This window comes from Pteropus medius, unplaced genomic scaffold (genome assembly GCF_902729225.1).
Source record: "Pteropus medius unplaced genomic scaffold, Ma_sr-lr_union100, whole genome shotgun sequence".
Lineage (NCBI taxonomy): Eukaryota > Metazoa > Chordata > Mammalia > Chiroptera > Pteropodidae > Pteropus > Pteropus medius.
Window position 1 is genome coordinate 15,321,168 of NW_024352787.1, and position 26,235 is coordinate 15,347,402.

At 37.5% G+C, this 26,235-nt stretch overlaps 1 protein-coding gene across 1 annotated transcript in view; it reads right to left on the reverse strand.

Moving 5' to 3' along the window:
* HECW1 (HECT, C2 and WW domain containing E3 ubiquitin protein ligase 1) overlaps positions 1–26,235 on the reverse strand; it is a 469,328-nt gene that overhangs the window by 310,606 nt on the left and 132,487 nt on the right. The window contains exon 3 of the mRNA XM_039849134.1: positions 5,898–6,222. Coding sequence (XP_039705068.1) covers positions 5,898–6,222 — 325 coding nt within the window. The remainder of the gene's footprint in view (positions 1–5,897; positions 6,223–26,235) is intronic.

The following is a 26,235-nucleotide window of genomic DNA, read 5'->3' on the forward strand; positions in this document are numbered from 1 at the left end:
GCATCTAGATTACTTGTCTTTATTTCATTTAGTTTTTTTTTTTTCTAGAGCTTTGTTCTATTCTGTCGTTTCGGACATGTTTCCTTGCCTCTTCATTTTGGCTTCCTTTCAGTATTTGTTTCTCTGTGTTGCATAGATTTGCCGCATCTCTTAATCTTGGCAGAATGCCTTATATAGTAGTTTTCTGGTGGAGCCCACGGATGCAGTCTCCCTGGTCTCCTGAGCTGGGTGTTCCAAAGTGTTTCTTGTGTGGGTTGTATGTGCCCTCCTCTTGTAGCTGAGACTTAATTGCTGTTAGCACATCAGTGGGTCAGATTGACTGTCAGGCTAACTAGCTTTGAGGACTGGCCATGACTTCAGTGGACAAGCTGTTGTGTGTAAACTAACCCCACAGAGTGAGATTTGCTATAGCAGAATTCTGATTTCTGATGAGTCCACTTTCTGGGTGCGTTGTTTATGGAGCTAATTGTTTCATACTCTGATATGGTCTGAAGCTGATTATCACATTCATTGGTTCTGGGGCTACATTGCAGGCCCATGTCATCCACTGCCTGTGTCTAGCCTGATGTTCCCGGTAGGATCTACAAAGTTAACTGTGTTTGGAAGCTGATGTGCTGGGCTTTGAGGCACCTGGGAAAGTCTATGCTGTGAACAGAGGCCGGTTGCTGTTAGTGCTGGGCTGGGGGCTACTTAGCCCTAACTACAGGCCAGCCACTGCTTATTTACAGCTTGTGGACTCCTCAGAGATTTTAAGGAAGTCTGCATGATGGGCTGAGGCCAGCTATTTATGAGTAACAGCTGCTGAAATAGGTTCTAGCCTATGCATGAATTGGGTGGGCTTGGTTCTCTGGGAATCACCAGGGTAAGTGAGTTTGATGGAGACTCAGATTTGACACCTGCCTGCACCTGCAGGCTGGGTTGGAGGAGGGCTTAGCAAAAGAAAATGGTGCCCATCTGCTGGTTCTTTGGGGGAGGGCAAAACAAAAGGGAAAAATGATGTCTTTAGGCACTTAAATCCCAAAAGAGTTGCCCCTCCAGCCTTTGTCCTGAAGCCAGACAATTTGGTTTTTCCCTGTATGTCCCAGGTGCTTTTTGAGCTGCTGCCCTAGTACTGTAGCTCAGAGTGAATAAGTCAGTAAGTAAGTACATGTGCAGTCTATTTAACAAGAATGCCTGGGTTTACAGCAGCCCTCTGCCTTATTGGAACAGAATTCCTCCTGATTTTCATGGCTAGATGTTGTGTAAATTCCTCTTCCCAGCACTGATGGTCTAGGCTGGAAAACTCAGTGTGAGTTGGGACTGCTTGCTCCTGAGGGGGACCACAGCCACAGAGATATCCCTCTCGATTCTCAACCACCACACATGGATGTGAGACCAGCACATTTCATGTCTCCACCCATCCTACCAGTCCTGATGTGGCTTTTTCTTTATATCCTTAGTTATAGAAGTTTCATTTAGCTAGTCTTCAGGTAGTTCTTAAGGGTGATTGTCCTACAATTTAATTTTAATTTTAATGTAATTGTGGGAGGAGGCAAGCACAGCATTAACCTACTCTGCCATCTTGACTGGAAGTCTAAACATCATAAACATTTATGCATTTGATAATCACAGTCAACATCTACAAAGTATAAAACTTACAGAAGTGAAGGTAGAGATAGATAAATTAAAATTTAAAATTTAAAAATATTGCTATTAATTTTAATACCCATTTAAAAAATGGAAGAACAAATTTAAAAAATCAGAATATACAATATGAGAGAGAGAGAGAGAAAGAATGAGAGAAGTGTAATCTTTGCTTTTTGAGGTGCCTTGTAAACTGAAATTTCTACTTTACCACTGTTATCTCAGTTGTTATGAAACTATGCAAAGTGAGGACATGGCCACAGTATGCATATGTTTCAGTTAACACACGAGATAGATAGATAGACACATACATACATACATACATACATACATACATACATGTAGATATAGATGTTTATATATACATTTTCTCTATATAAAATATTCTTTATCTCCAGCTAGATGATAGATAAGATAGATAGATAGATCCCTATTCACAACTAAAATACACATTCTTTTTGACCATACATTGAGTATTTACAAACACTGAGCAGGTTTAGGTCACTGAAGAAGACTCAAAACATTCCAAAGAACCAATTTTATACATATCATAATTGCTAACCTCACACAGATGGAGCAACCTAGAAGATACAAAAGAAAATATATGTCCCCAGGCACCAACCTATTGGGGGTACTTCAGAGATGACATTTTAGAGAATTTTTAATTTTGCTCTGAATTATCTCTTGATTTGCTGAAGTTTGAATGCATGAGTATACTTACTTTATGTTTTAAATAGCTCAGCAAATTATAACATGGCATAAAGATAGTATGTTATAGCATAGTATGATAATTATATAATTTATTAAAATTCTAAATTAATAAGCCAACTAATTTTGCAAATTATGAGCACATTATGCCACTTTATGTATTCAATTATAGTTTCATGGTTCTAATTGTATATTTAGTTCATGTTTAGGCCATTTTAATAAGGTCTGTTTCCCAACACAGTCAAAGGAATGGCTGTTTTTAAAAATTTATAATCTTGAAGAGAATTTTAATATATTAAATTTTACATTAATATTGGAATATAAAATGAAGAGGTCAAAAATACTTGAATATATAAGTTCTCATTAATTTAGCATTCTAATGACCAGAGGTATTAATTGTATTCTTCAATTTATGTATCCTAACACAATTATATAATACTGTTCCCTTAGTGTAGGTAAGCCATGGGCATTGCTGAATCTTTAACCATAAGTACGGGATTCATAAACACTTAGATTTCACTTGTCAAAGTCAAATAGGCATTACTGAATAAATAATTGCAAAACTGTTTCCTGAAAATGCTGATTTCCAGCTAATTTTCCCCTATGTACTTTTTTTTTTAAACCAAATCATAAGCTTGTGCCTATTTACTGACATTTTAAATATCTTTCCAGGTCCTTATTGGTTTGGTAAAAAGCTTTTATCTATAATGTACAATTAAAACAATTGAGTACACACTAACAGTCAAGCCAGGCTTCATTCGGCCTGGCAATGATGGGAATTTGCCATGATGCATTCTGAGAACAGAGCTACCTGACAAATTAAATCAAGACACAATGTATTGCTCAAGAGGCAGTAAACACACAGGATCTCATTAATTCTGCTCAATGATCCTGAGAAGAACATTGTAATTTTTTTCCTCTCTATTTTGGAGATAAGGAACCCGAAGCTCTGATGACAGCTCTGATGATAGTTCGTCAGTGGGACAAAACCAGGTAAAGTTGTCACTGAAACCACATGATCTTTTCCTATTCTATGCTGCTAGGAGAGAGAATCCTTCATCACTCTCATATAGTTCACAAAGCACTTGATAAATGATGGCAAACAAATGCAATTTCACTGTTATAATAATAAGAAAACTATTATTATTATCCCATCACTGGATTCCTGGCTAAGGACATCATTGATGACTTGGTGACAGTGTCAGTGTGTAAGGCCACACGTCCCCCTATACATATCTTACTCTCTATGGGAGAAGAAAAGTGATGTTTGCCTGGAGAGCTCTAAAGTTTAGAGCTGAAAGCATCACAAACCTGGGCTCACATGGACATTTAGGTTGTCCACTGATGTGGAATGGCTCATACCTGATATTGCACTGGAATGTGAAGAGATGTTCCAATAGTCATTATAGGGTCTGCTGCCAGAGAGTAGGCAGCTATGTGGCCTTGGGAGACATTGAATTGGTTGTGAAATAACAGATTAGATGAAATCACCACCTCTAAAATTAATTTCATAATTTCAAATTTATGAGATTAGATAAAATCACTACTTCTATGATCTGGTTTTTGGCAAGGCATTGCAAATCTGACAGATATGTTACAAAAGACCTATGAATTATGAACTTTTAAGATTCACAGATAATTTCGGATTGCGAAATTATTTTTGAAATGTTATGCCTCCCAAGCGTTGTCATTTTGCATTAAATAACTTTACAGTTATCTATGTGTGGCTACCATGAGAAGAACAAACTGTCAAATTCAGATATGATGAGCTGTATTTACTTCTGTCTCAGTAAAAGTGTCATATTAACACCAGATCTTATTCATTCACGGAGTTTCATGACAATACTGCTGACTACCCTTCTTTCCTCTCTCATCTTCTTTGTAGGCTCCCAGTTTTTGTTCCACCTCTCCAACATTCTGCATCTCCTTTTTTGAGTTCCTTCTCTGCCTCTCTTTGACAGTTTTCTGGTGTACTCTTTCCATGCAATCCACAAGTGACCTTATCTACTCTCAAAGTACCAGTTACCCCAAGTCTATACCCCTGTCCCAGATGTAGGGCTGAGCTCCAGCTTCATCCATTCCATCACCATGGATGAGTGTCCTTCAGATGCCTACTTCCATCCTCCTCATGCTCCTTTTCTAGCTGTTATCTGACCTGGGGAATGGATGACATTGACTCACCACTGCAGAAAGGAACATCTGTAAAACTAGATCTCAAGCCAAAACCCTAATTGCTTAAGGTGGTAAATAAGTAACACTTATAATTAAAATAGGGATAGGTAGGAGGGGGACTATGGCAAAACTGAAGAATGTAGGCCAGTCTAAAGGGGTAAGCTAATGCTTAACTCCAGCTGACCTGAGCCATATACATTTACAAGCCCAGTCTGACAAACTGAAGGCTTTTATGAAGGAAGATTGGAATTAAGATATTCATGTGAAAACTCTACATTTTTAAATGTGATAACCAATCAAATTTAAAACAATATGGACTGAACAAAATATGCTTGGTGGTCTATTATTTTGCAAGCTCTGTAGTAGATCAATGGTATCCAAACACTTTTATTCAAGAACTATTTTTAAAGCAAATTAAATTTTCCTGTTTGGTAGTCCAATTTAGCTAGTGATCACTATTTGTAAAAATCTCAAAAATTATGTTTCTCCATCTTTATAATAATATGTGTATTATAAATACACTAACCAAACTGATTGCAAAACCTTCAAGATAGCCAAAAATATTTCCTTAAAAGCTATTCAGATCAAATGCCCTGTATTTTATCATAAAAACAGTCCCAGTTGTAAAATATTCATAACAATCATTAGTTTCTGTGATATTCAATGATGTTAAATCTAGAATTGCATTTCTGAATGTGTAAGTGTTTTATTGCGCAGACTGAATACAGAAGGCCTGGCTTCTGTTGAACTTGATACCTGACTCTAGTGGTCCCCCTTCACTTGCTGATTTGCAGTGTAATTGAGTCAATTTTCACCACATCTGATTCTATCACGTAAAATAGATGAAACATGTTTTTCATATAACTTTAATTTTGTAATTTCAAATTTATGAGATTTATGTTCTCCAGCACCATGAACTTGTGTAGTCATTTTCCTTTTAGTCATCATACTATTCCTTAGCCTGTGGTATGCTTGCATTCACTGTCTATAGTGAAAGAAGTAACACAAAGCAATAAGAATGTTGAAAGAGAAAGTGAAAAAGGGGCCTATAATCATGTTAAAAACAACAGTGAAATTAACTCTACATAGACGTGCAAATGGTAATGATGTTTGTGTTCAACCACTCCTCACCCTACTACTTTATGATTTTCTTCCATTGAATAGAGACACCAACAGAAGCCTTAGTGTGTGGTCTTCAGTGTGTTAAAATTTGGTGAATAACACATTTGATTGCAAATTGTGCATTTTAATTAAATTATAGAGTTTACTGAAATATTAAAGCATACATAAGAGTGAATTATGAACTTGTATACTTGTTGAATGCCCAAACCACATTCCTAAGACCATAATATCTGTGGCACACTGTTAGCTGGTCTAAGTGCTATTCTACTCACCAATGAGATACATTCCGATCCAGTCTCCAGCATCCACTTCCTCCTTTATATCCCAGTGAATAACCAAGTCTTGCGAGTGCCCTATGGAGTAGTAGGAGCTGCTGACCATGAGAGTGGAGCGGCTGTCTGAGGTGACCAGGTCGGTGTCACTGGTGGAGCGGGGGATGGTGACAGTGCCATGGGGGCCCGTCCTGATAGCCATGCTGTGGAACTGGCTGGGGTTGTAGCTGTGACGGAGAGGCTCCTTGCAACGGCGTCGGTTCTGGGAGTTTCTAGATGGAGATGCCATGGCGGCCAGGCCCAAAAACCTGTTCTGGTACAGATTCTGTGGGGGCAAATAGACAATCAGAAGGGGTGGGAGATGCTAGCTATAATGTCACTAATTTCATAGGAAATGAAGAATGTGCATAGAGAAAGGAGTGAGTGAGTGAGAAGCCCCCTAGAAAGATTTGAAACACATGCTGTGCCTCTGGGTTCACACGGAAAAGGCAGGAATAAAAATATGAGCTCATCAAGGGGCCATGCATCTCCAGCTTTGTTGTAGCCTACCTCTCTCAGCTACCTCTAGCCTGCTTGGTATTAGAAAGCCTGTATGTGTGCAGAATGGTCCTGAGGGTGTGATTGCCCCCAAAGTGAAATCTCTTGAGTTCTCCAGCATCAATACAATTGAATCCAATTTTATCTTTATTTAGAGTAAGTGATGGTTATTATCACTAAATATTTTAGTGATCCCTGCAGCTTTCAAGACACTACTCATAGCTCTGAATCAGAAGTGGTCCCTGCTGGGTGAGGTGGTGATTCCCAGCACCAGTCTACTCTAGATTATATAAGTCTATTTAGCAGTAATTTAGGCTTGTACTTTTTCAATCTTCCAGGACCAGGGCACTTGTAAAAAGTCCATTAACCTGAATAAAGCCCAGTGTTTTCATTCTGAGTTTCAGTCCTTCATGATCATGTAGCTTGCATTTTCATTCATCATTTGAGTTTCTTGTTAGGAATTACTCTGACCTCACTGGTAGTAACCATGGAATTACTATAGGCAGAAAAGCCAGACTTCAGAAAGCATCTCAGTACACTACTGGTACTATATGTCTTATTTTAAAAATATACTTGTCACTGCATTTTGAAAACTGAATGAAAACAGATGGACCATGGTGTTGCCTGGAAACCAGTCCTCCTCTAAGGAACATAGGTAAAGCCTTAAACCCAAGAAGCATTAATAATCCACCCACCTCACAGTCACCCTGGCTCTTCTGGGAAGTTCAGAGAGGATCTCTGTAATCTAACCAGTGTCCTGGGCACTTTGTTCAGAGATCTTTGTAAAATCTGCCCCCCGCAAAAAAATAAAGACTGCTGTTAGAGAACACTTCTTCAGCTTGCATATACTTTGCAAGGAGTGATAATGTTTTACAATATTATTATGGAGATTAAAAGCTACTTGGAATTAAAAACCAAAGTCAAGTATATGAGTTAGACCAAACCATATTCAAGTTTGCTGAAGCATCAACACCTTCTAAGATGTGACTCCCTAAAAAATTTATATAACCTTTCTAGACCTCAGTTTCCTGATCTATAAATGGGTTGTCAGAATTTAATGAGATAAGGAAAATTAAGCTCTTATCAAAGTGAGTGCTCAATAAATAAAAATCTGCTACTAAAATACTAGTAAACTAGTATTACTTTAGTAAGAAAGCCTCACTGAAATGTAGGTCCTGGGCAGTTAGCCAGGCTCACTCACTGGCCAAGTATCCCCTCACCTCAACACCAGAGCCCTCATACTGAGGATCATTCTGAAGTAGTCTTGGCCCTCTACTGTTCCTTACAAAATTAAAATTGCAAATGTATTTGTAATGATGCCCTATACACTATTATTTTTTTGCAGGGGCCTCCCTTTATTTGTAAGTTTTGTGCTTGAGTAGGAAATGTTTGCATTGATGTTGAAAAGAATGAGAGATAGATTTTTATCCATGTACTGTCAGTCAGGGCCTCAAAAAAAGATTAAAGAGTGCTTTTCTTCTGTTGAAGATATTTCTGCTGTGGTATTTTTACCAGAATTCCCTGGAAATCATTTAGCACTCCTGAAACTATTTGTCAAATCACATCAGTGATCACTGGCCACATGGTAAGAATAATTAGTTAAGGGAGATATTGTCAGTAATTTACTAGAATGAAATAGTGACATTTGCCTGGAATAAGAAGGGCAGCCTCAAGCTGTTTCTTGAAAACCATGCTCTTCTGGTCCCCCACCCTATCTTTGCCCACATTCTCCCCATTTATATTTGTAGGCAGTATTCGTATTTTGAAATTATGCTTTACCATCAAACTTATTGTGAACTTTCTTTGCATCCTTTCCTGTTCTCAAGAGAATGAGCCTTTCTGCTCCATGATCCCACAGGAGTCCCATTTCCCTGTAAGGATTTTTATTGTGTTATTGCTAGTTGTCCTGTTCATGCTCATCTCTATGCTGTGAAGACCTCGAGGCCAGTGTTCCTTCATCTTTTATATGCCCCTGGACCTGGCAGAACTACTAGCATTAAAAAAACCCTCAAAACTTTAATTAATATAATTTATTTTATTCAATTATGCCCCTTCTTTTTCTAAAAAGGGTTTAAGGTGGCTATTAGAAGTAGATAAAATACAGAAAAACATGGTAAGTTAGTAGTAGATGGTGCAGAGAGAAAAGAAAATATGGAGACACAAAGTTATGTGAGAAAAAGGTAACATAAAACTATATTCACCGCATTCTAAGGGGTGTTACTATTAAAGACTCACAACAGCTGCTTCCTGAATGCAGCAAGTGGATAGTTGATTCCTGACCAGTAATTCCTTTGTGGCCATGTTGCCCCCAGGCATTCACAAGTGTTCTAGTTTACACTATAGATTCATCTGTTGACAGAAGCAATTTAATCATTCTCCCTTCACACCTGAAGATGGGAGATAGGTGAGAATCTGTCCTGTTTTTAAAAAGTTCTGGATAAACAACCTCTCTTCTTAGACAATGATTCTAATATTTAACAACCTCTCGATTCTTCCTAATCTCTGAGGCAAATCTGATTTACAGAAACCATGCTTCTCCTTCCTCTCTGCAAAGTGAAGTGGCTCCCCATTCTCTGAGGAGAAAGTTAACTGGTATCATTAAATTGCTCCCAGTTTTTTCTTTATCCCATCAAATAATTCAAGTGCCTATTATCTCCTCTTACATTTGTGATAGCCAATATGACACTAATAAGAAAATTCTGAGAACATTTGTAAAAGTTTTAGTAATATTGTAATGGTAATCTTTTCCTAATAATTAGTTGTAATCAAGGGTCCCTAGTTAGGGCTATGTTAAGCATAAATTTTAATTGACCTGTGAGAAAAAGTGGGTCCACTGAAAATATCTGATCACATTGTATCCTACTTCACAGAAAGTAAGATTGCATTTGCTGGCTTGTTTCCTATCTGTAGCAGAGGATCCAACAATGATGTTTTATTTATTTGTTTTCCTTTCTAACTTAAATAATCGCAATTGAAATGTTTTGGATTAAGTGACACGTTGTTGGATTTTCTAAAAAATTTTGACACAGGACTTCTGTGTTTAATGTTTCAAAATATTCTTTTCAACACAGTATGTTAGCAAAAACTGTAGAGATAAAAATCTTAAAATTGTAAAAGCAAAAAATATCTCCTAGGAAAGGAATATATTATATTATGCATTATTTTTATTTTAAAGAACAAGGGAGACAAATGTTTCTGCTGTGTCAATTTCTAACTGACAAGATCATTAATAGGTTTTTGGTTTTGGAATATAAAACTGCGAGTGAGTGCCATCTCAGAAATAAAAAGAAAGCAAACAAAGGCATATCTATAATAGAAAAAATGATTCTTAAAAATTGCCCCTACACTAAGAAATCAAAAACTGTTAGTGAAATCACAGACTCTGAAGGAAACTTTGTTAAAGTATACAAGATGAGGTTTGTGAGGAGAAAAAGGGATAATGGTAGTCAGGCTCCTTCCCATATCCGTAGCTAACTCGAAGCAAAAGAAACTCAGCACTTCTCCCCTTATGTAACCATGTGCCCAGTATGAGTGCTCAGGTTCCCATCATCTGGCAGTGTGCCACTATTGCTTAACCTGTGTGTAAAAGGTGCCGCCACCATGCGAAGGTGTGCCATGCCCTTGCTGGATAATGCTGTCGCCCTTTGAGGTGGGCTGTACCATTTCTGGAATAAAGAGCTATGTCTCAGTTGCCTAGGGCTCCTCAAATTTTCTTCCAACTGCCGGAGTCTCTTACCTCTTACCTTGGAACTGTGACTCTACAACAATACAAGGGTATAGAAACTGGCATTATTTAGTTGGAAGAAAGAGCATAATAATTTTTGAGGTCATGAACAGATTTTATTTTGAGCACACAGATGCCTGAAACTTTTATTATCCTGTACTTAGCTCTAGTTATGCCATCAGCAGGATGATAAAACTTTTTAAAAAGTTATATATAACATCTCTTTCTACAATGTATTTGATCAAATTTACAACAAAAGAAATATACAAAGGAATTAGAAAAACAGATAGAAAACAGGAAGTAACAACAAAAAACAGGATAATATTCATTATGAGCATATACTCTATGAAAGGTACTTGATATATTATTTCATTAAAACCCTGTCATATATCGTTATTCCTGTTTTAGTGAGAAACACAGCTTAGAACTGTTAATGAACATTTCCAAGATCACACCTCTTGCAGCAGGAAATGGTGATTTGAGGCTATTCAGTGTAATTAGAAGTAGGAGCTTTTACCATTCTTAAGTACTCTCTCCAAATTTTAACATGGACTCATACAGTTGCAGTAATTGAGATTTAGATATTTCTCCAAGCTTCTTAGCAGCCAAGAGGATAAAGGAAAGTACAGTATTCATGATTTTTTTCTCCCTCCATATTCTTAATAAAATCTATCATTTTAGACTTTATGTAGGGAATACCTCATGATGTAGAACAATATGTTAAAAGACTTTTTTTTTTGGTATATCACAAATATAGTAGCTGATTGCTTGTAAAAGCTTTGACAAAAGCCAAAGTCATAATATAAAGAGAGTCTATTAAGGACTGAATGAATATGTTTAGCTGTGTTGCCCTTGACCACTTTCAAATGTCCCCTTGACTTATTCTGCCCTTATGCCTCAAACTTTCTGCTCTCAACTCAGAGCCTGTTCTCAATTTTTCATCTCCCTCTGGCTTTGATGCAGATAAATCAGAGGCTAACTGACATGTTCTATCTGCAACTGCCTTTCTTACTTGTTAACTTCTTAAGGAGGCAGGCACCAAGGGAGTACAGCACAATTGTTGCCTAGCTCCTTTAGGTCTCAATTTCCAGCTAAAGTAGTGCCTAACTAGAATGTAGCAGATGCTCAGTAAATGTTTTGTTGAATGAATGGTGAATGCATGGGTAATGTGCGTTGGGTATATCTGCCTCCTGTGTCTCAGAGCCATGAGATGCTGCTCTCCTTCTGGAGCTCAGGAACACTTCTCAATGCCTATTTTGTGTAAAACACAAGTCTTGGTACCCAAAATCCCCCAAGTTTCTGGTTCCTGAATGACACTGGTAAGAAGGGCGAGTTGAGGCAAGATTAAATACTGCCCCTGGGTCCTCTTTTGTTCTACTTCTTGAGATTTGAGTCCTGCCTGTACATTCATATGTATGCTCTGAAATGATTGTGTGTGATTAAGGTCATGTATCAGAGGTGGGTATGAGGAGCTGAGGTGGCCTTAACCCATCAGATGGCCGAATACCTCAGGGAGAGGAAAGGCGGCTATAATACCACCATCTCTATCCTACACTTTAGCTCCTCAGCACCCATTCCTAAACTTGTGCTTCAAAACTGTGCTTTAAAGCCATGGTTTGAAAAGCTTTTTTGTATGTTGGCTATTGTGCAGAAAAATGTTGCAGAATTACATAAACTGAATTGTATGGGCTCCTTTTCTTTGAAGAAGAAATAGAATCCTACACATTGTCATCTGAAAGAGAACATTAGGCAGAGAAAACTTTAATAAGAAAATTGAGCCAAGCCAGGGAATATCCATATAGGAAGTCATAATTTAAAAAAACTAGAGACTTGTTAAAATGACAGTCAAACACACTATTTTAGGAACACATAAAGCTATCACTTGTGAAAATAATACAACAATAGGTTTAAGGCACAACTCCCACTCTTCCTCTGCAGCCCCACTGATGATAGCAGAGGGAAGGAAGACTTTGCTCCTTGTTGTCAGATGCCATTCTTTCTCCTCATACTTAAGAGGGGCGGTCTGGCCATTCTTTATTCGGTACGTACCTTTTGCCACTTTGGTTAAGTCTGGAATTTCTTGGTGCAACTCAAGAATGAAGTTATTGAAAATTGGACAGTTTGTATGGCCAGAAAAATGGGCAAGGGGCTGTGGGCGAGAAAAGAGAAGAATGTAGGAGACAAAAAGGGCCTTCTCATATTTAGGAAAAATTTCTGACCTTCCTAGCATCTCCTTCTGATTTACATAGACAGGAAAGTAGGAAAAGTCATTCAAAGTAATATTCTTGTGTGTGTGTGTGTGTGTGTGTGTGTGTGTGGTTGTATGAGAGAAAGAGAGAGTCTGAGAGAGAAGCAAAGACAGAGAGACTGAGAATGAATGAGAGAGTGCACAGATGTGAAAAGTTTCTGTTTTTTTTTCTTTTCAATATTAGACAGATCTGTTTTTTCCTCAAGAGAGTTCCACCATGATGGAAATTTGAAAAGTTCCTTCTGACACACTCAAGAGTGGCATATGTGTTTTATCTCCCATGACCACAGTGATGCTCCAGCCAGGTCATGGCACTCAAGCTCCAGGGACCCTGCTTACCAATCGGTAGCCACCTGGAAACAGAGGGAAGAAGAGTAGCTGGCTGCATGGTGCCTGCATCCTCCTCCTAGCTTCCAGCACTGAGAAGCTGTGAGAAATATCTTGACCACCAGCTCCTACTCTCCAAGAAGGGCAGCTGCCTGCTATGAACATGGCAAGCAAGAGGTAGAGTCATGACCGGAACCCAAGTCCCAGTGGCTTGCCTCTCTTAGGAAGGAGCATCAATCTTGTGGAGAATGTGAGACACAGTATATTTCCCTCCTCTATTCATGATCCTGTTCAGATTTCCCAGCTAATAAGCAATGTGGATAGGCAATGATTATAGTTCTAAAAAGTACATTTCAGTAGGAGTTAATACTCAAATACATTCTTATTTGTGGTGGAGGTTTGTAGATGCTCTTTTATAAATTCTTACATTCTCTGGGAGGTTGAAGCCAGCATAGTTGGCTGAAGTTTTTAAGTAAACCATTTTTAGTTTCCTTTTTTCTTTAGCCCATTAAATGAGCAAACGCTTATTGAATACTTAGTATGTACTTAGTAGTGTCTATACTGTGCTAAGTATTGAGCATGGATATAGAGGTGAACTTAACAGTGCTTCTTCCCTCACAGAGCATTGTGCTGCAGACAGACATTTCAGCAGTCAACTTTGACAAAATGATAAAGGCAATGACAGGAGAAGTAGACAAGGTCTCCTGTAAGAGAGAGAGATGCTGGGAATGCCTTTGCAGATGGGGAAACAGTGATGCTGTATTTGGAAGGAGGAGTAAGAAGGTCACCAGCAGGGCAAAGGCAGAGGGAAATCTAATATAAGCAAAAGGAACTCCAGCTTTACAGAAAAGCATGGTGTGCCTCCAGATTCAGCAGAGCTCCTCCCAGCTGCCTGTCAGAGAGTGTCAAGAGGGATAGTTGGAAGTGTGGGAGGAAGGTCTCTCATGCCATGTCAATGCGTAGGATCTCCCTTCTTGGAGGAATGGTAATCATAGAAGATTTTTGGTTTGGGGAATAATACAATCTGTTCACCCTGCAGCAATGAGGAGGAGAGCGAGGGGCAAGCTTCATAAGCCAAATGGTCCTTTAAATCTAAACCCACAGTGCCATCTGCAGTGTAGTCCTTAAGTCTCACTGTGGGAGGAGAAAAGGTCAAGAGACAAGGTATGGCCTAGGTCTTTGAAGTGGTGTGTAAATAAAGGGGAATCTGAAGGTACAGTCATGGAGACCACAGATGGCACCACATGTAGCCTGTTTTCACTGGGACCTTATGGCCATTGCATTCATTCAGGAATACAGCAGTGTCAGGCACCATGCAGCCACTAAGGCAAACCATACTTATGTTTAATTTTGTTATTATGGGATTTTGCATCACTTAATAGCATGTGTCTCAGCATACTTTGCTCCTCAGAATTAATAAGGAGAAGTAAATTTCAGTATCTTTTCAGGCTTCATTTGCAAAGGTTGACCAACGCACATCAATAAGGAGTAAATTAGACTGACTTTGTGGAACATATTGAATTTGTAATTTTATCTTACCATATAATGCAGTATGAAGGCTATCCTTCACCATTGTATAGCAAAGTAATGTTGCCAGTGGTGTACTAGAGCTAATTAAGATGTAAGTTAAACACATCTGATCATGTACAATGCGATCTGTACCACACTAGGGATAAAGCATGTACTGTGTGGGCTAGATAATATCCAGTGGTGAGAAAGATATGTAAACAAATACAGTTGACCCTTGAACAATATGGGTTTGAACTGCATGAGTCCACTTATGTGCAAAGTTTTTCCAATAAATATAATTGGCCCTTTGTATCTGTGGATTTGCCTCTGTGAAACCATGGACTGAAGACAGTATTTTCCATTCCCAACTGCGGATTCCCAACCACAGGTTGAAAATACTGTCAATCTGCAGTTGGTTTAATTCACAGATGTAAAGGGCTGACTGTAGATTCAAAAGTTATATGCAAATTTTCCACAGCACAGAGGTCGGTACCCCTAATCTCCACATTATTCAAGGATCACTAATTTCAATATGTGGTGACAAACAAGTTAAAGGGATTTAAAGGATAGGAAAATAACTACTTATTTTTGTCTGAAACTTTAGGAAGAAGTGGAAAATTTGTACATTAGGCAGAGGGAACATATACAAAGGCATGAAAGTTGTAAAGACTGCCCATATGTGTTCAAGGGACAAGAGGAAGACCAATGCATCTGAAGCAGAGGATGCATGGGGCAGGAGCAGCAGTGAGGAATGAAGCTTGAGCAGAAACAAAACCAATTTAAAGGCCATATGTGCTGAGGTAAGGAGAGAGGCATTTTTGTGGGGTTGGAGAGACTAAGTTCTTTGAAGATGGGGAGAGATCTAGTGGTGGGCTCACCTACACCGTGCTTTCACAAATGTTATACTGCTGAACATCTTCCTTCAGGAGCAACTTGACAATATTTCTGCCAAAGAACTAGGGTGGGTAGATAGATATGGCAAAGCTTTCACTTAAGTAGCATGGGAGGTCGTCAGCTCTGCTTTTTCAGATTATCTGTCAGGACAGAGAAAGGCACTATCTTGGACTGCAGCTCTAACAAAGATGCCATTATTAAGAACAGGAACCATAATTATCCATTATCAGTACATAGAACTGAAACAGCAGCAGTAGCACTTTCTGTCTGATAATAAATGCCCCAGGTGAACACATTCATATCTGATATAAATTCAATGTTAATACCTGGGGCCATTTTTGAAGGCAACTTAGAGCAGTGTTGAAGAGTAAAATATAAATAGCACTTGGCAATATAAATTCTGGTCTCTCTTGCCTTTCCGTTTTATATCTATTTCTCTACCTCCCTTGAGAAGTGACAAAACCAGTTCATATCTCAGATGTGGTTATAGGTAATAGATTTTTTTTCCCCCAAGTTCCTTCTCTCTTATCACTATGTCCACTCCTGAGATATTTCTAGCCTCTGTCACTCAGTTCCAATTCTAGACATCACTAATTCTCTTAGCCATACCAAGTTGCACCCAGGCTATAATATGAGCACCAACAGATGGTTTAAATATAGAAATATCTGTTGGAAGAGAAGGAAATCAGATAGAACTGTTGCTATTAAAATAAAATTAGGCTTATTTTCAGTGATTTAAGAGAAAATGATTGGAACAGTCAAAATGATAGAGAAAAAAATCAACCCATAGTATCTCTATCAAATTCTTAACATATATTGAAGAGAGAAATGATGCAAGACCAGGGACAAAGTGTTATTTTTTAAGTAAACCATAATGAAATGGACAAGTATCTACTAGTGTGAGTCCCTTGTGGAAAATTCCAATAACATCAAGATATCCCCATGATTAAAACAAGCAAATCAGGTGACCTAGGTGGGTGCCCCGTTACTTTATTATCAGTTATTCATGGAAATGGTAAAAGGAAGGGAGTGTTCTATTTTGAAAACAGAACAGGATTTGTTATTCAGCTCTAATGGCATTGGGGAAATCAAGATTATGACTAAAGTGGATTCGGAGTGAGCATTCAGGCTGTGGTTATTCAGACATCTGGCTGCCAAGACTTCCCAAATGTAGGACCACCTAGGTGCAATGTCTTGCTGGGTTCTACAAAACCACAAAGAGAAAAAACAAAAACCAAAAAACAAAAAAAATACTTAGCTATCTCCTTTTAAACATGCTTACATGACACTTGTCACTGAAATTCTTGAACATCTTCCACAAAATTCCCTTCTGAAATCTTTTTGATTTTTCAGAACTAAAGAGAAGGGGCAATCAATGGAGGCAGGTTGGTGACTTTGTACTCATGGACAAAAGCTACAGTCTGCTTGGGTTTTTAGACAATATTTTCAGTTTTACAGACTAGAAAAAGAAAATGGTTTTCTCATCGTCTATCTTTTTTGCTTGGATGCCTGGGGCCATCATCTGAGCTTGTCTATAATGCAAAAAGGATGTAGCTACCACAGTGAGGTTACAAGCCCGAATGCTTCTCCCTCAATCCTCAGCCACAGAAAATCTTTTTTCAATAGTATAGTATAGGTTTACATTAAATACAATAAAAATACAAGTTAATTTAAATATCTATAGCAATTACCGGAAGGCAAACTAGATAATTATCATCTGGCCAAGACATTTTTCACTCCTTCAAGCCAGTCATAGATCTCAATGATATGGTAATATATTTAAGAGTACTCACTGCCATTTAAATTAGTTAAAAGGCTACCTACACCCAGACAAATAGAATTTCAGAAGTTTAATGATCTGTGTATTTTAGAAAATTTTTTTTTCCTTAGAGGCTTGAATTAATTATTTAGATAAAATTTCTAATTTTCTGTTTTATATTGTTTTATATTGCAAGCAGAAAATGTCAGAGGTTAAAGTTTTGTATTCTTTCAGGGATTGATAGCTATAAGAGGATCATGGGTATTAGAAGCAGCAGTCACAGCCCTCACCTTCTGGAGTAGCAGCGACAGAGAACTCTCATCACAATGAGGTACCTGGATTGCCATTCAAACTGCTTGTTAGGCTCTTTTGCAAAACCCCAAGAGATAATAGTATTAACCAAAAAAAAAAATGAGAAAATGAAGTAATTTGGATTTCTGAAAGGCTGTTCAAGATGAAATGTTAGTTCTGAGGAAACAAGAGCCACAGGTCCATGCTAATGAGTATTAAGTGCAAACATTTCCATGACCTTAGCTTTGCTCTTTGCAGAGCACAAATCTAATTTTTACAGATGGAGCATTCCATGTCAGTGCCTCAATTATGACCCACAGAGACCAACATTTTTCTCTTGCTTTATTAATATTATTTAAAAGTCATTAGAGCCACATGTCAGAATGGCTTTGAACTACTAAGGGTGAATTTCCTAGACAATTTTCATTTATTTATTCATTCAGTCACAAAAACATGTGTCAAACACTATAAAATGAACTGAAGTATAAGCTATGGCATCGGCCCTGGAAAGCCAGGACATGCTCATGTGAAAAATTAATAATAGCCCAAGATACTCTATAGAGTCTTACATACTCTATTACCAAAGTAAGAGGGGAAGAAACACAAATGCAGAGTGTAAGTAGATATTCTTGGTGCATGCCCAACCAGAACATAAAGGAACCAGGACAGATATGTTAAGTTCTATTCAATTTAGGTTTTTTTGCAAAATTGCTTCATCACTGTTTTCTAATAACTCTACTATATATATTTTGATTGGCTTATTATCAACGCACAAAAGAAGAATCCTTAGACCCAACCCTAATGCAGCTATCTCATACAACTAAAGGAAAACTTTACAGTCTTAGAATGTCCATCAAAATCTGGATAGCAATTTTCATTTCAACTATAGGGGAAGAGGAGACATGAAAGATTCTTTCTAGGACTGGTGACTGGAAAGCCCTGCAGAACATTTTGGTAGATTACTCCTTCTGAGTGTACCTAAATTATCTCTCTTGGCTGCCACTCTGAGCACTATCCCTATAGAATACTGGCCACTTACATTAAAGGGGAGACAGATTCCACATAGTCTTTACTTGGCAGAGTACAAAAACAACCTGAAAGATAACAAAAGCAATCTCTATAATTAACAGGTTTCTATCTGTGGATTAGAAAGTGTTAGAAATAATCAACTAAACAAAATTAACTGTGACATTTTGGCAAGGACTTGAATGCAAGAACTGATATGTGGCCTTGTTTTGATTATATATAATTCGATTCAACTTAACAAACATCCATTAAATACCTACACTTTGCAAAGATTTGGGCTAGCTGCTGTTCAGGTTATGATCCTTGTTTATATAAGGCAAGAAAAGCTAAATGCATGAAATGAGAAAAAATTAAAAATAAAACAAATGGCCCTCTTTTCTGGAGATTCTAATTCGGTAGGCTGGGGTGGAGCAACTCTATTTTAACAGGCACCAGCTCAGTTTGGTTCTGGAGAGCAGGCAAGCACTCAGAGTGAGGACATTGTTGTCTTTAATGGGTGGTTGTCACAAAAAGCTGCAAAGAGCATATGGCCATTAGGATATTCCAACAATTGCATATTAAGTACCTTTAAGGTGTTGGTCAGATTTGGGCAAGTGCAAGACAGAGGAGGCCATTCCCATCCAGGAGCAGAGCTATTGAAGTCGCCAAGTATATCCTGAAGGCTACTACATCTTGAACAGTTTGTTTCTAAATGGACTCACCAGACTTAGTTCACATGTGGCCTCATTTATCAATTTAAAATGGTGCAAAGGGACCATAAATCTGAACAAGGACAAGCAAAAGCAGTGTGGGAAAGTCTGAACTTTCTGAGAGCACCAGTGGCAGAATAGGGTGACTACCATGCCCTAGCACATCTTCAGTTCAAATCATCCCAAGGGCGTCTTTAGCTGTGTTATTGACCTCAGAGTTGAACATTTGGGGATGTGTTTTGTAAGAACCAGGGGCCTCCCTCTCTCCACTGTTGCACACACTGCCACAGCCTTTCCTGAAGACAGGATAAGCCAGATTCTGCAAATTCCAAGGACCTGAAGAAGTCCAGAGTTGGGAGTTTGAGTGTAAAAAATAATTTAATTTTTCAAATACACAAAAATTAAATCAAATCATCCTAGACAAGACAAAGTTAAAGGAGTTCATCACCACCAAAGCAGTATTACAAGAAATGTTACAAACCTGCAGCTAACATCACTCTCAATAGGGAAAGGCTAAAGGGTTTTCCTTAAGATCAGGAACAAGACAAGGATGACCACTTTCACTACTCCTCTTCAACACTGTATTGGAAATCTTAGCCACAACAATAAGACAACAAAGAGAAATAAAAGGTATCCGGATTGGAAAGGAAGAAGTAAAACTTTCGTTATTTGCCAATGACATGATACTTACTACACATAGAGAACCCTAAAGGTTTCACCAAAAACCTGTTAGAACTGATCAATGAATTCAGTAAAGTAGTAGGATAAAAAATTAATATTCAGAAGTCAATGGCATTTTTATACATCAATAATGAACTTTCAGAAAGAGAAATTAAGAAAACAATCTCATTTAGGATTACACATAAAACAATAAAATACCTGGGAACCAAATTAACCAAGGAGGTAAAAGACTAGTTCTCAGAAAATGATGTCATTGAAAAAATAAAGAAGATACAAATAAATGGAAGCATATACCATGCTCATGGGTAGAAAGAATCAACATCGTTAAAATGGCCATACTATCCAAAGCAATCTATATATTCTATGCAATCCCTATCAAAATATCAATGTCATTTTTTAAAGAGCTAGAATAAATACTCCTAAAATGTATATGGGACCATAAAAGACCCCAAATAGCTATGGCAATCTTGAGAATGAAGAACAAAGTTGGAGGTATCGCACTACCTCATATCAAACTATACTACAAGTCTACAGTAATCAAAACAGCATGGTACTGGCATAAAAACAGATACATTGATCAATGGAACAAAATAGAGAGCCTTGAAGTAAATACACACCTATATGCTCACTTAATATATGTCAAAGGAAGTAAGAATATGCAATGGGGTAATGACATTCTCTTTAATAAATAGTGTTGGGAAAACTGGACAAATAAATGCAAAAGAAAGAAAGAAAGAAAGAAAGAAAGAGAAAGAAGAAAGAAAGAAAAGAAAAGAAAGAAAGAAAGAAAAAAGAAAAAAAGAAAAAGAAAAATTGTTGTTGTTAGAAAGAGGAAGGAAAGAAAAGAAAAGAAGAGGAAAGGAAAGGAAAGAAAGAAAGAAAAAAGAAAGAAAGAAGGAAAGAAGGAAGGAAGGAAGGAAGGAAGGAAGGAAGAAGGAAGGAAGGAAGGAAGGAAGGAAGGAAAAAAGAAACTGGAGTACATTTTACACTGTAAAAAGAATAGACTCAAAATGATTTAGTCTCAAATGTAAGACTTGAAACTATAAAACTTCTAGAAGAAAACATAGGCAGTAAACTCTCTGATATTGCTAATGGTAATTTATTTTTGGATATATCTCCTGATGCAAGGGAAACAAAAGAAAAAATAAACAAGTGGGACTACATCAAACTAAAAAGTTTTGTACAGCAGGAAACTATCAACAAAACAAAAAGACAATCAACTGAATGGGAGGAGATATTCACTTATGATACATCTGATAAGAGGTTAATATCCAAAATATATAAAGAACTGATATAACTCAACATCAAAAAATCAAACAATCCAATTAAAAATGGGCAGAAGACCTGGACATATATTTCTCCAAAGAGGAAATACAGATGACCAATAGACATATGAAAAGATGCTCAAGGTCACTAATCATCAGAGAAATGAGAATTAAAACCACAATGATATATCACCTGACACCTGTCAGAATAGCTATCATCAATAAATCAAAGAACAACAAGTGTTGGCACGAATGTGGAGAAAAGGGCACTCTCATACACTGTTGTTGGGATTGCAAATTGGTACAGCCACTATGGAAAACAGTCTGGAGGTTTCTCAAAAAGTAAAAATGGATATACCTTTTGATTCAGCAATTGTACTCCTGGATATTTATCCAAAGAAAACCAAAACAATAATTTATAAAGATCTATGCACCCCTATGTTCATGGCAGCACAATTTACAATAGCCAAGATATGGAAGTAACCTAAATGCCCATCAACAGACAATTGGATAAAGAAATTACAGTTCATATATATGAGGAATATTACTTAGTCATTAAAAAAATGAAATTCTACCATTTGTAATGACATGGATGGACCTAGAGGTTATTATGCTGAGTAAAATAAGTCAGACAGAGAAAGATAAATACCATAGGATTTCTCTTATACGCAGAACCTAAAGAACAAAAAGAACAAATAAATCAAAAACAGACGCACAAATATAGAGTACAACCTGGTGACAGTCAGATGGGAGGAGGATGGGGGGCTAGAGGAAAGGAGTGAAGGATTAAAGAAGTACAAATTAGTAGTTGATAGATCATCATGGAGATTGGGATTATGGCATGGGAAATGCAGTTAGCATTAATGTAATGGCTAGGTGAAGGGCCAGAGAAGAGAAAGAGCAATTAGGGAGATCATTTTATAAACCATGTAGATGCTAACCGATGTATTGTATATTTGAAACTAATAATAAAATAAAATTTTTAAAAAGGACTTCTTAAAGAAGAGGGAAAAAAATCTAAAATAATAATAAGGAACATTTTAGATCTTGCTTCCCGGCAATTGTCATCAGTTTGGACTCAAAAAACTTTTATAAAAATCCTCTACAGATTTGACCTTCTTACTTCAACATTTACTTGGCACAATTGGCAGAATTCTGAATAACCACACCCAGGACTACCTTGCAGACCCAGACTAGTACTAGGTACAAGCAAGGGCCCACTGCGCCCAACCCCTTTCACATTGTGTGAACTTGGTAAGCTCCTAGAAGACCAAAGACTTTAGAAATCATTGACTGCTCCTTGGAGATCTTTTTTTGGAAAGAACATCAAGTAAAATACATTCTCCAATCTCTTTGGAAGGAACTTTATCAAGTGCCTAACCATGAATGGACATACACTTTTTTAAAATTAAAAATTATTAAGATGGGATTGATTAATAAATTCAAATAAGTTTGAAGTGTATCATTTAACAGTATATATAAATATTGTGTTGTGTGTTCACCACCCAGCCCTGGTAACCACTAATCTACTGTTTGTGTCCATGAGTCTGTGTTTGTTTTGGACATATACTCTGTTTTTGACACTTGCATCCACCTACAACGGACACCAAAGACATTTCTAAGATGAGAAGCTACTGATATCAGTGGTAGATGGCTATTCCAAGACATTGACAAGGTTTAGATGTTCTTACATTGATGACTTGAATAGTCATTTCTCAAAGAGGACATACAGTTGGCCAACAGACACAAGAAAAGATTATCAACATTACTAATCATTAGGAAAATAAATGCCAAAACACAATGAGTTGTTACCTCACACCTGTCAGAATTGCTTTTATCAAAAAGACAACAAATAACAAGTGCTGACAAGGAAGAAAAGGAAACCATTGTTCATTATTTTGGTAATGTAAATTGGTACAGCTGTTACAGAAAACAGTATGAAATTTCCTCCAAAAATTAAAAATTGAACTACCACATGACCCAGCAATTTTGCTTCTGGGTATTTGTCTGAAGAAAACTAAAACACTGATTTGAAAAAATATATGAATCCTTATATTAATTGCAACATTATTTATAGTAGCCAATATATAGAAACTACCTATGTGTCCATCTACAGATGCATGGATAAAGAAAACTAAAACACTGATTTGAAAAGATATATGAATCCTTATATTCATTGCAGCATTATTTATAGTAGCCAATATATAGAAGCTACCTATGTGTCCATCTACAGATGCATGGATATATGTGTGTCTGTGTGTGTGTGCGCATACATGTATATAATGGATTGTAGAAACATAGATAGAAATAAATTGAAATAAATCAGACAGTGAAAGACAAATGCTATATGATTTCACTTTTATGTGGAATCTATAAAACAAAACAAACAAAACAAAACATAAACTCATTATATGGAACATATTTCTTTGTCTCCCCATTTTGCTGCCTCCCTGTGTTTATTTCTTATGTATTAAATAGAGCTGCGATGTCTCCTGGTTTTAGAAGAGTGGCTTTATGTAGTAGGTGTTCTGTGGGGCCCAGTGGTGCAGTCTTCTCTGGTCATCTGAGCTGGATGCTCCAGGTGTGTTCTTCGTGTAAATTGTGTGTGCCCTTCTGTAATTGAGCTTTGGTTGCTGTTTGCACATTAATGGAAGGGATTGACCCTCAGGCTGATTGGTTGGGATAAGTGACTGATGAGGAGCTGACCCTACGGAGCAGAATTCAATTTTGTAGGACTCTGGTTCCTGCTGAGTCTGTCCTTTGGGTGTATCATTTTCAGATACAGTCCCACGCAGTGCTCCAGCTAGTCTGAAGCCAGCCACCTGGCATACTGGATCCACATTCCTCTGAGAGGGGATCTGGGTGCAGCCTGTGCCCTGCCTGGGGCCACCTGGCAAGAGTCACCAAACAATCAGCAGATGGCCATCACCCATGTTGGGCTTGGAGGTGACTTGGGCCAATTTTTGAACTGAGAATGGCTGCTGATAGTACTGGGCTTAGGGCTGCTCAGCAAAAGGATGAGGCATGCTGAGGCCAGATCCTGCTTCTCTGGATTTTGTGAACTTTGAAAGATTTTTGGAAAGTCTGCAGCATGAGCAAAGACAGGCTGTTTGTATGGAAAATACACAGGAAGTGGCTTGAGTGGGCCTGCAATTTGAGTGGGGTGGGGTTTCAGGAAATCACCAGAGCAGGGTGACCAGTGTTAACCAGGTTGATGGAGACTCAGATGTGGTGGCCACCTGTGTCTACACGCTGGGAGGGGGTTGAGCTCAACAAAGAAACAATGGATTCTTCCAGCACTTTTGTCTGGGAAAAGCTGCACCTCCAGCCCTCATCCTGAAGCCAGACAACTATTTCTCCTGAATGACCATGGTGCTTTTCAAGTTGCTGCCCTGCTCTGGAGCTCAAAGTAAGTAAGTCCATTAGGGAGGAAATCCACTCGCGGGCCTCTTAAGAGGAACATCTGCAACTTCAGCCACCTTCCATTTTACTCAGCCACAATTTTCACTGGTTTTCACAGCCAGAAGTTGTGAAGACTTTTCATCCTGGCACTGAAACTCTGGGCTAAGGAGCCCAGTGTGGGGTTAGGACCTCTGGCTCTTCTGAGGGGACATCTGAAGCCAAGATATCCCTCCCAATTTTTAACTGCCACATGCAGTGTGGAACCAGTCTATTCTGCACATCTACCCCTCCTACCAGTCTTGAGATGGCTTCTTCTGTATGTCTTCAGTTGTAGGACTTCTGTTCTGCTGTACTTCAGGCAACTCCCAATGGTATTTGTTCTGTAGTTTAGTCATAATTTTGATGTGGTTGTGAGAGGAGGCAAGCGCAGTGTTTACTTACTCTTTCATCTTGACTGGAACCTCTCAATAATTACTACAAATGTAAATGAATTAAATGCGCCAATCAAAAGACACAGGGTGGCTGAATGGATAAAAAACAAGATCCATACATATGCTTCCTACAAGAGACCCACTTCAGATTGAAAGACTAACACAGACTGAAAGTTAAGAATTGGAAAAAGATAATTTATGCAAATGGAAACAAAAAAATGCTGGGGTAACAATATTTATATCAGGCAAAATAGACTTTAAAACAAAGGCTATAATGGGAGACAAAAAAGGACTCAGAAATTCTACTTCTGGATATTTATTTTAAGAAACCAAAAACACTAATTTGAAAATACATATGGATTTTTATGTTTATTGCAGCATTATTCACAATAGCCAAGATATGGAAGCAACCTAAGTGTTTATCAATAAATGATTGTATAAAGATATGTTTACATATATACAAGCAATATTACTCAGCCATAAAAGGAAAGAAATATTGCCATTTGTGACAACAAAGATGGACCTAGAGGTTATTATGCTGAGTGAAATAAGTCAGACAAAGAAAGAAAAATACCATGCGATTTCACATATATATGGAATCTAAAAAACAAAATAAACAGAACAGTAACAAACTTATAGAGAATATTTTGATGGTTGTCAGGTGGGAAGAAGTTTTGGGGAGAAGGATGAAAAAAGGGAAGGGATTAAGATGTGCAAACAGTCATGGGAATATAAAGTACAGCATAGAGAACATAGTTAATAATATTGTAATAACTATGTATGGTGTCAGATGAGTACTAGACTTATAGGAGTGATCACTTTGTAATTTATATAAATGTATAAATGTCAGATTGTATACTTAAAACTAATATAATATTATATGTCAACTATAATTAAAAATAATAGAGATATTTTAAAAAACAAATTATGATAATAACTATGCCACTCAGAGGCTACAAGATGGTCATCTCCAAATATTTTTTCTTTTTTCTTTATGCATTTTGTCAGATAGTTGAGACCATACACACTTGTATTCTGCTTTTTATGTTTAACTATTATAAGAATTTCTTAAAATGTTGTAAAGGTTTCTGATAACTTTTAGACCATATCTAGTCTTATTAACCAATTATATGCTGCCCAGCTTCAAGGAATAGATTCTTGAATCCATATATCACATCTGAAAAAAGGCACCCAGTCCTGCTTCACTTTCCCAGAAGTGAAGCAGATGATATCCAATGTGAACAGTTAACCCAAGACTCTAAACCAGGCTTGTATGATCTATGCCTTTGTTCTTCCTTTTCCTTATTAATTTTGACCATTATATTCAACCATGAAATTACTTCAGAATATTTCAGTTATTGGTATTGGAATTTAGATGCCTGACTTACACAAAATTTTCGAATATTGCTACTTCTTGTTGTCCTTCTTATATTAATTGCCCTACTAAAACAGGTTCACCTTATTAATTGGTGGTTTTGGAATGTGCCCTAAGAATCCTGACTTTGCAAAACATATTGCAAATGCAATGCTAGCAATTAAAACTATTTTTACATAT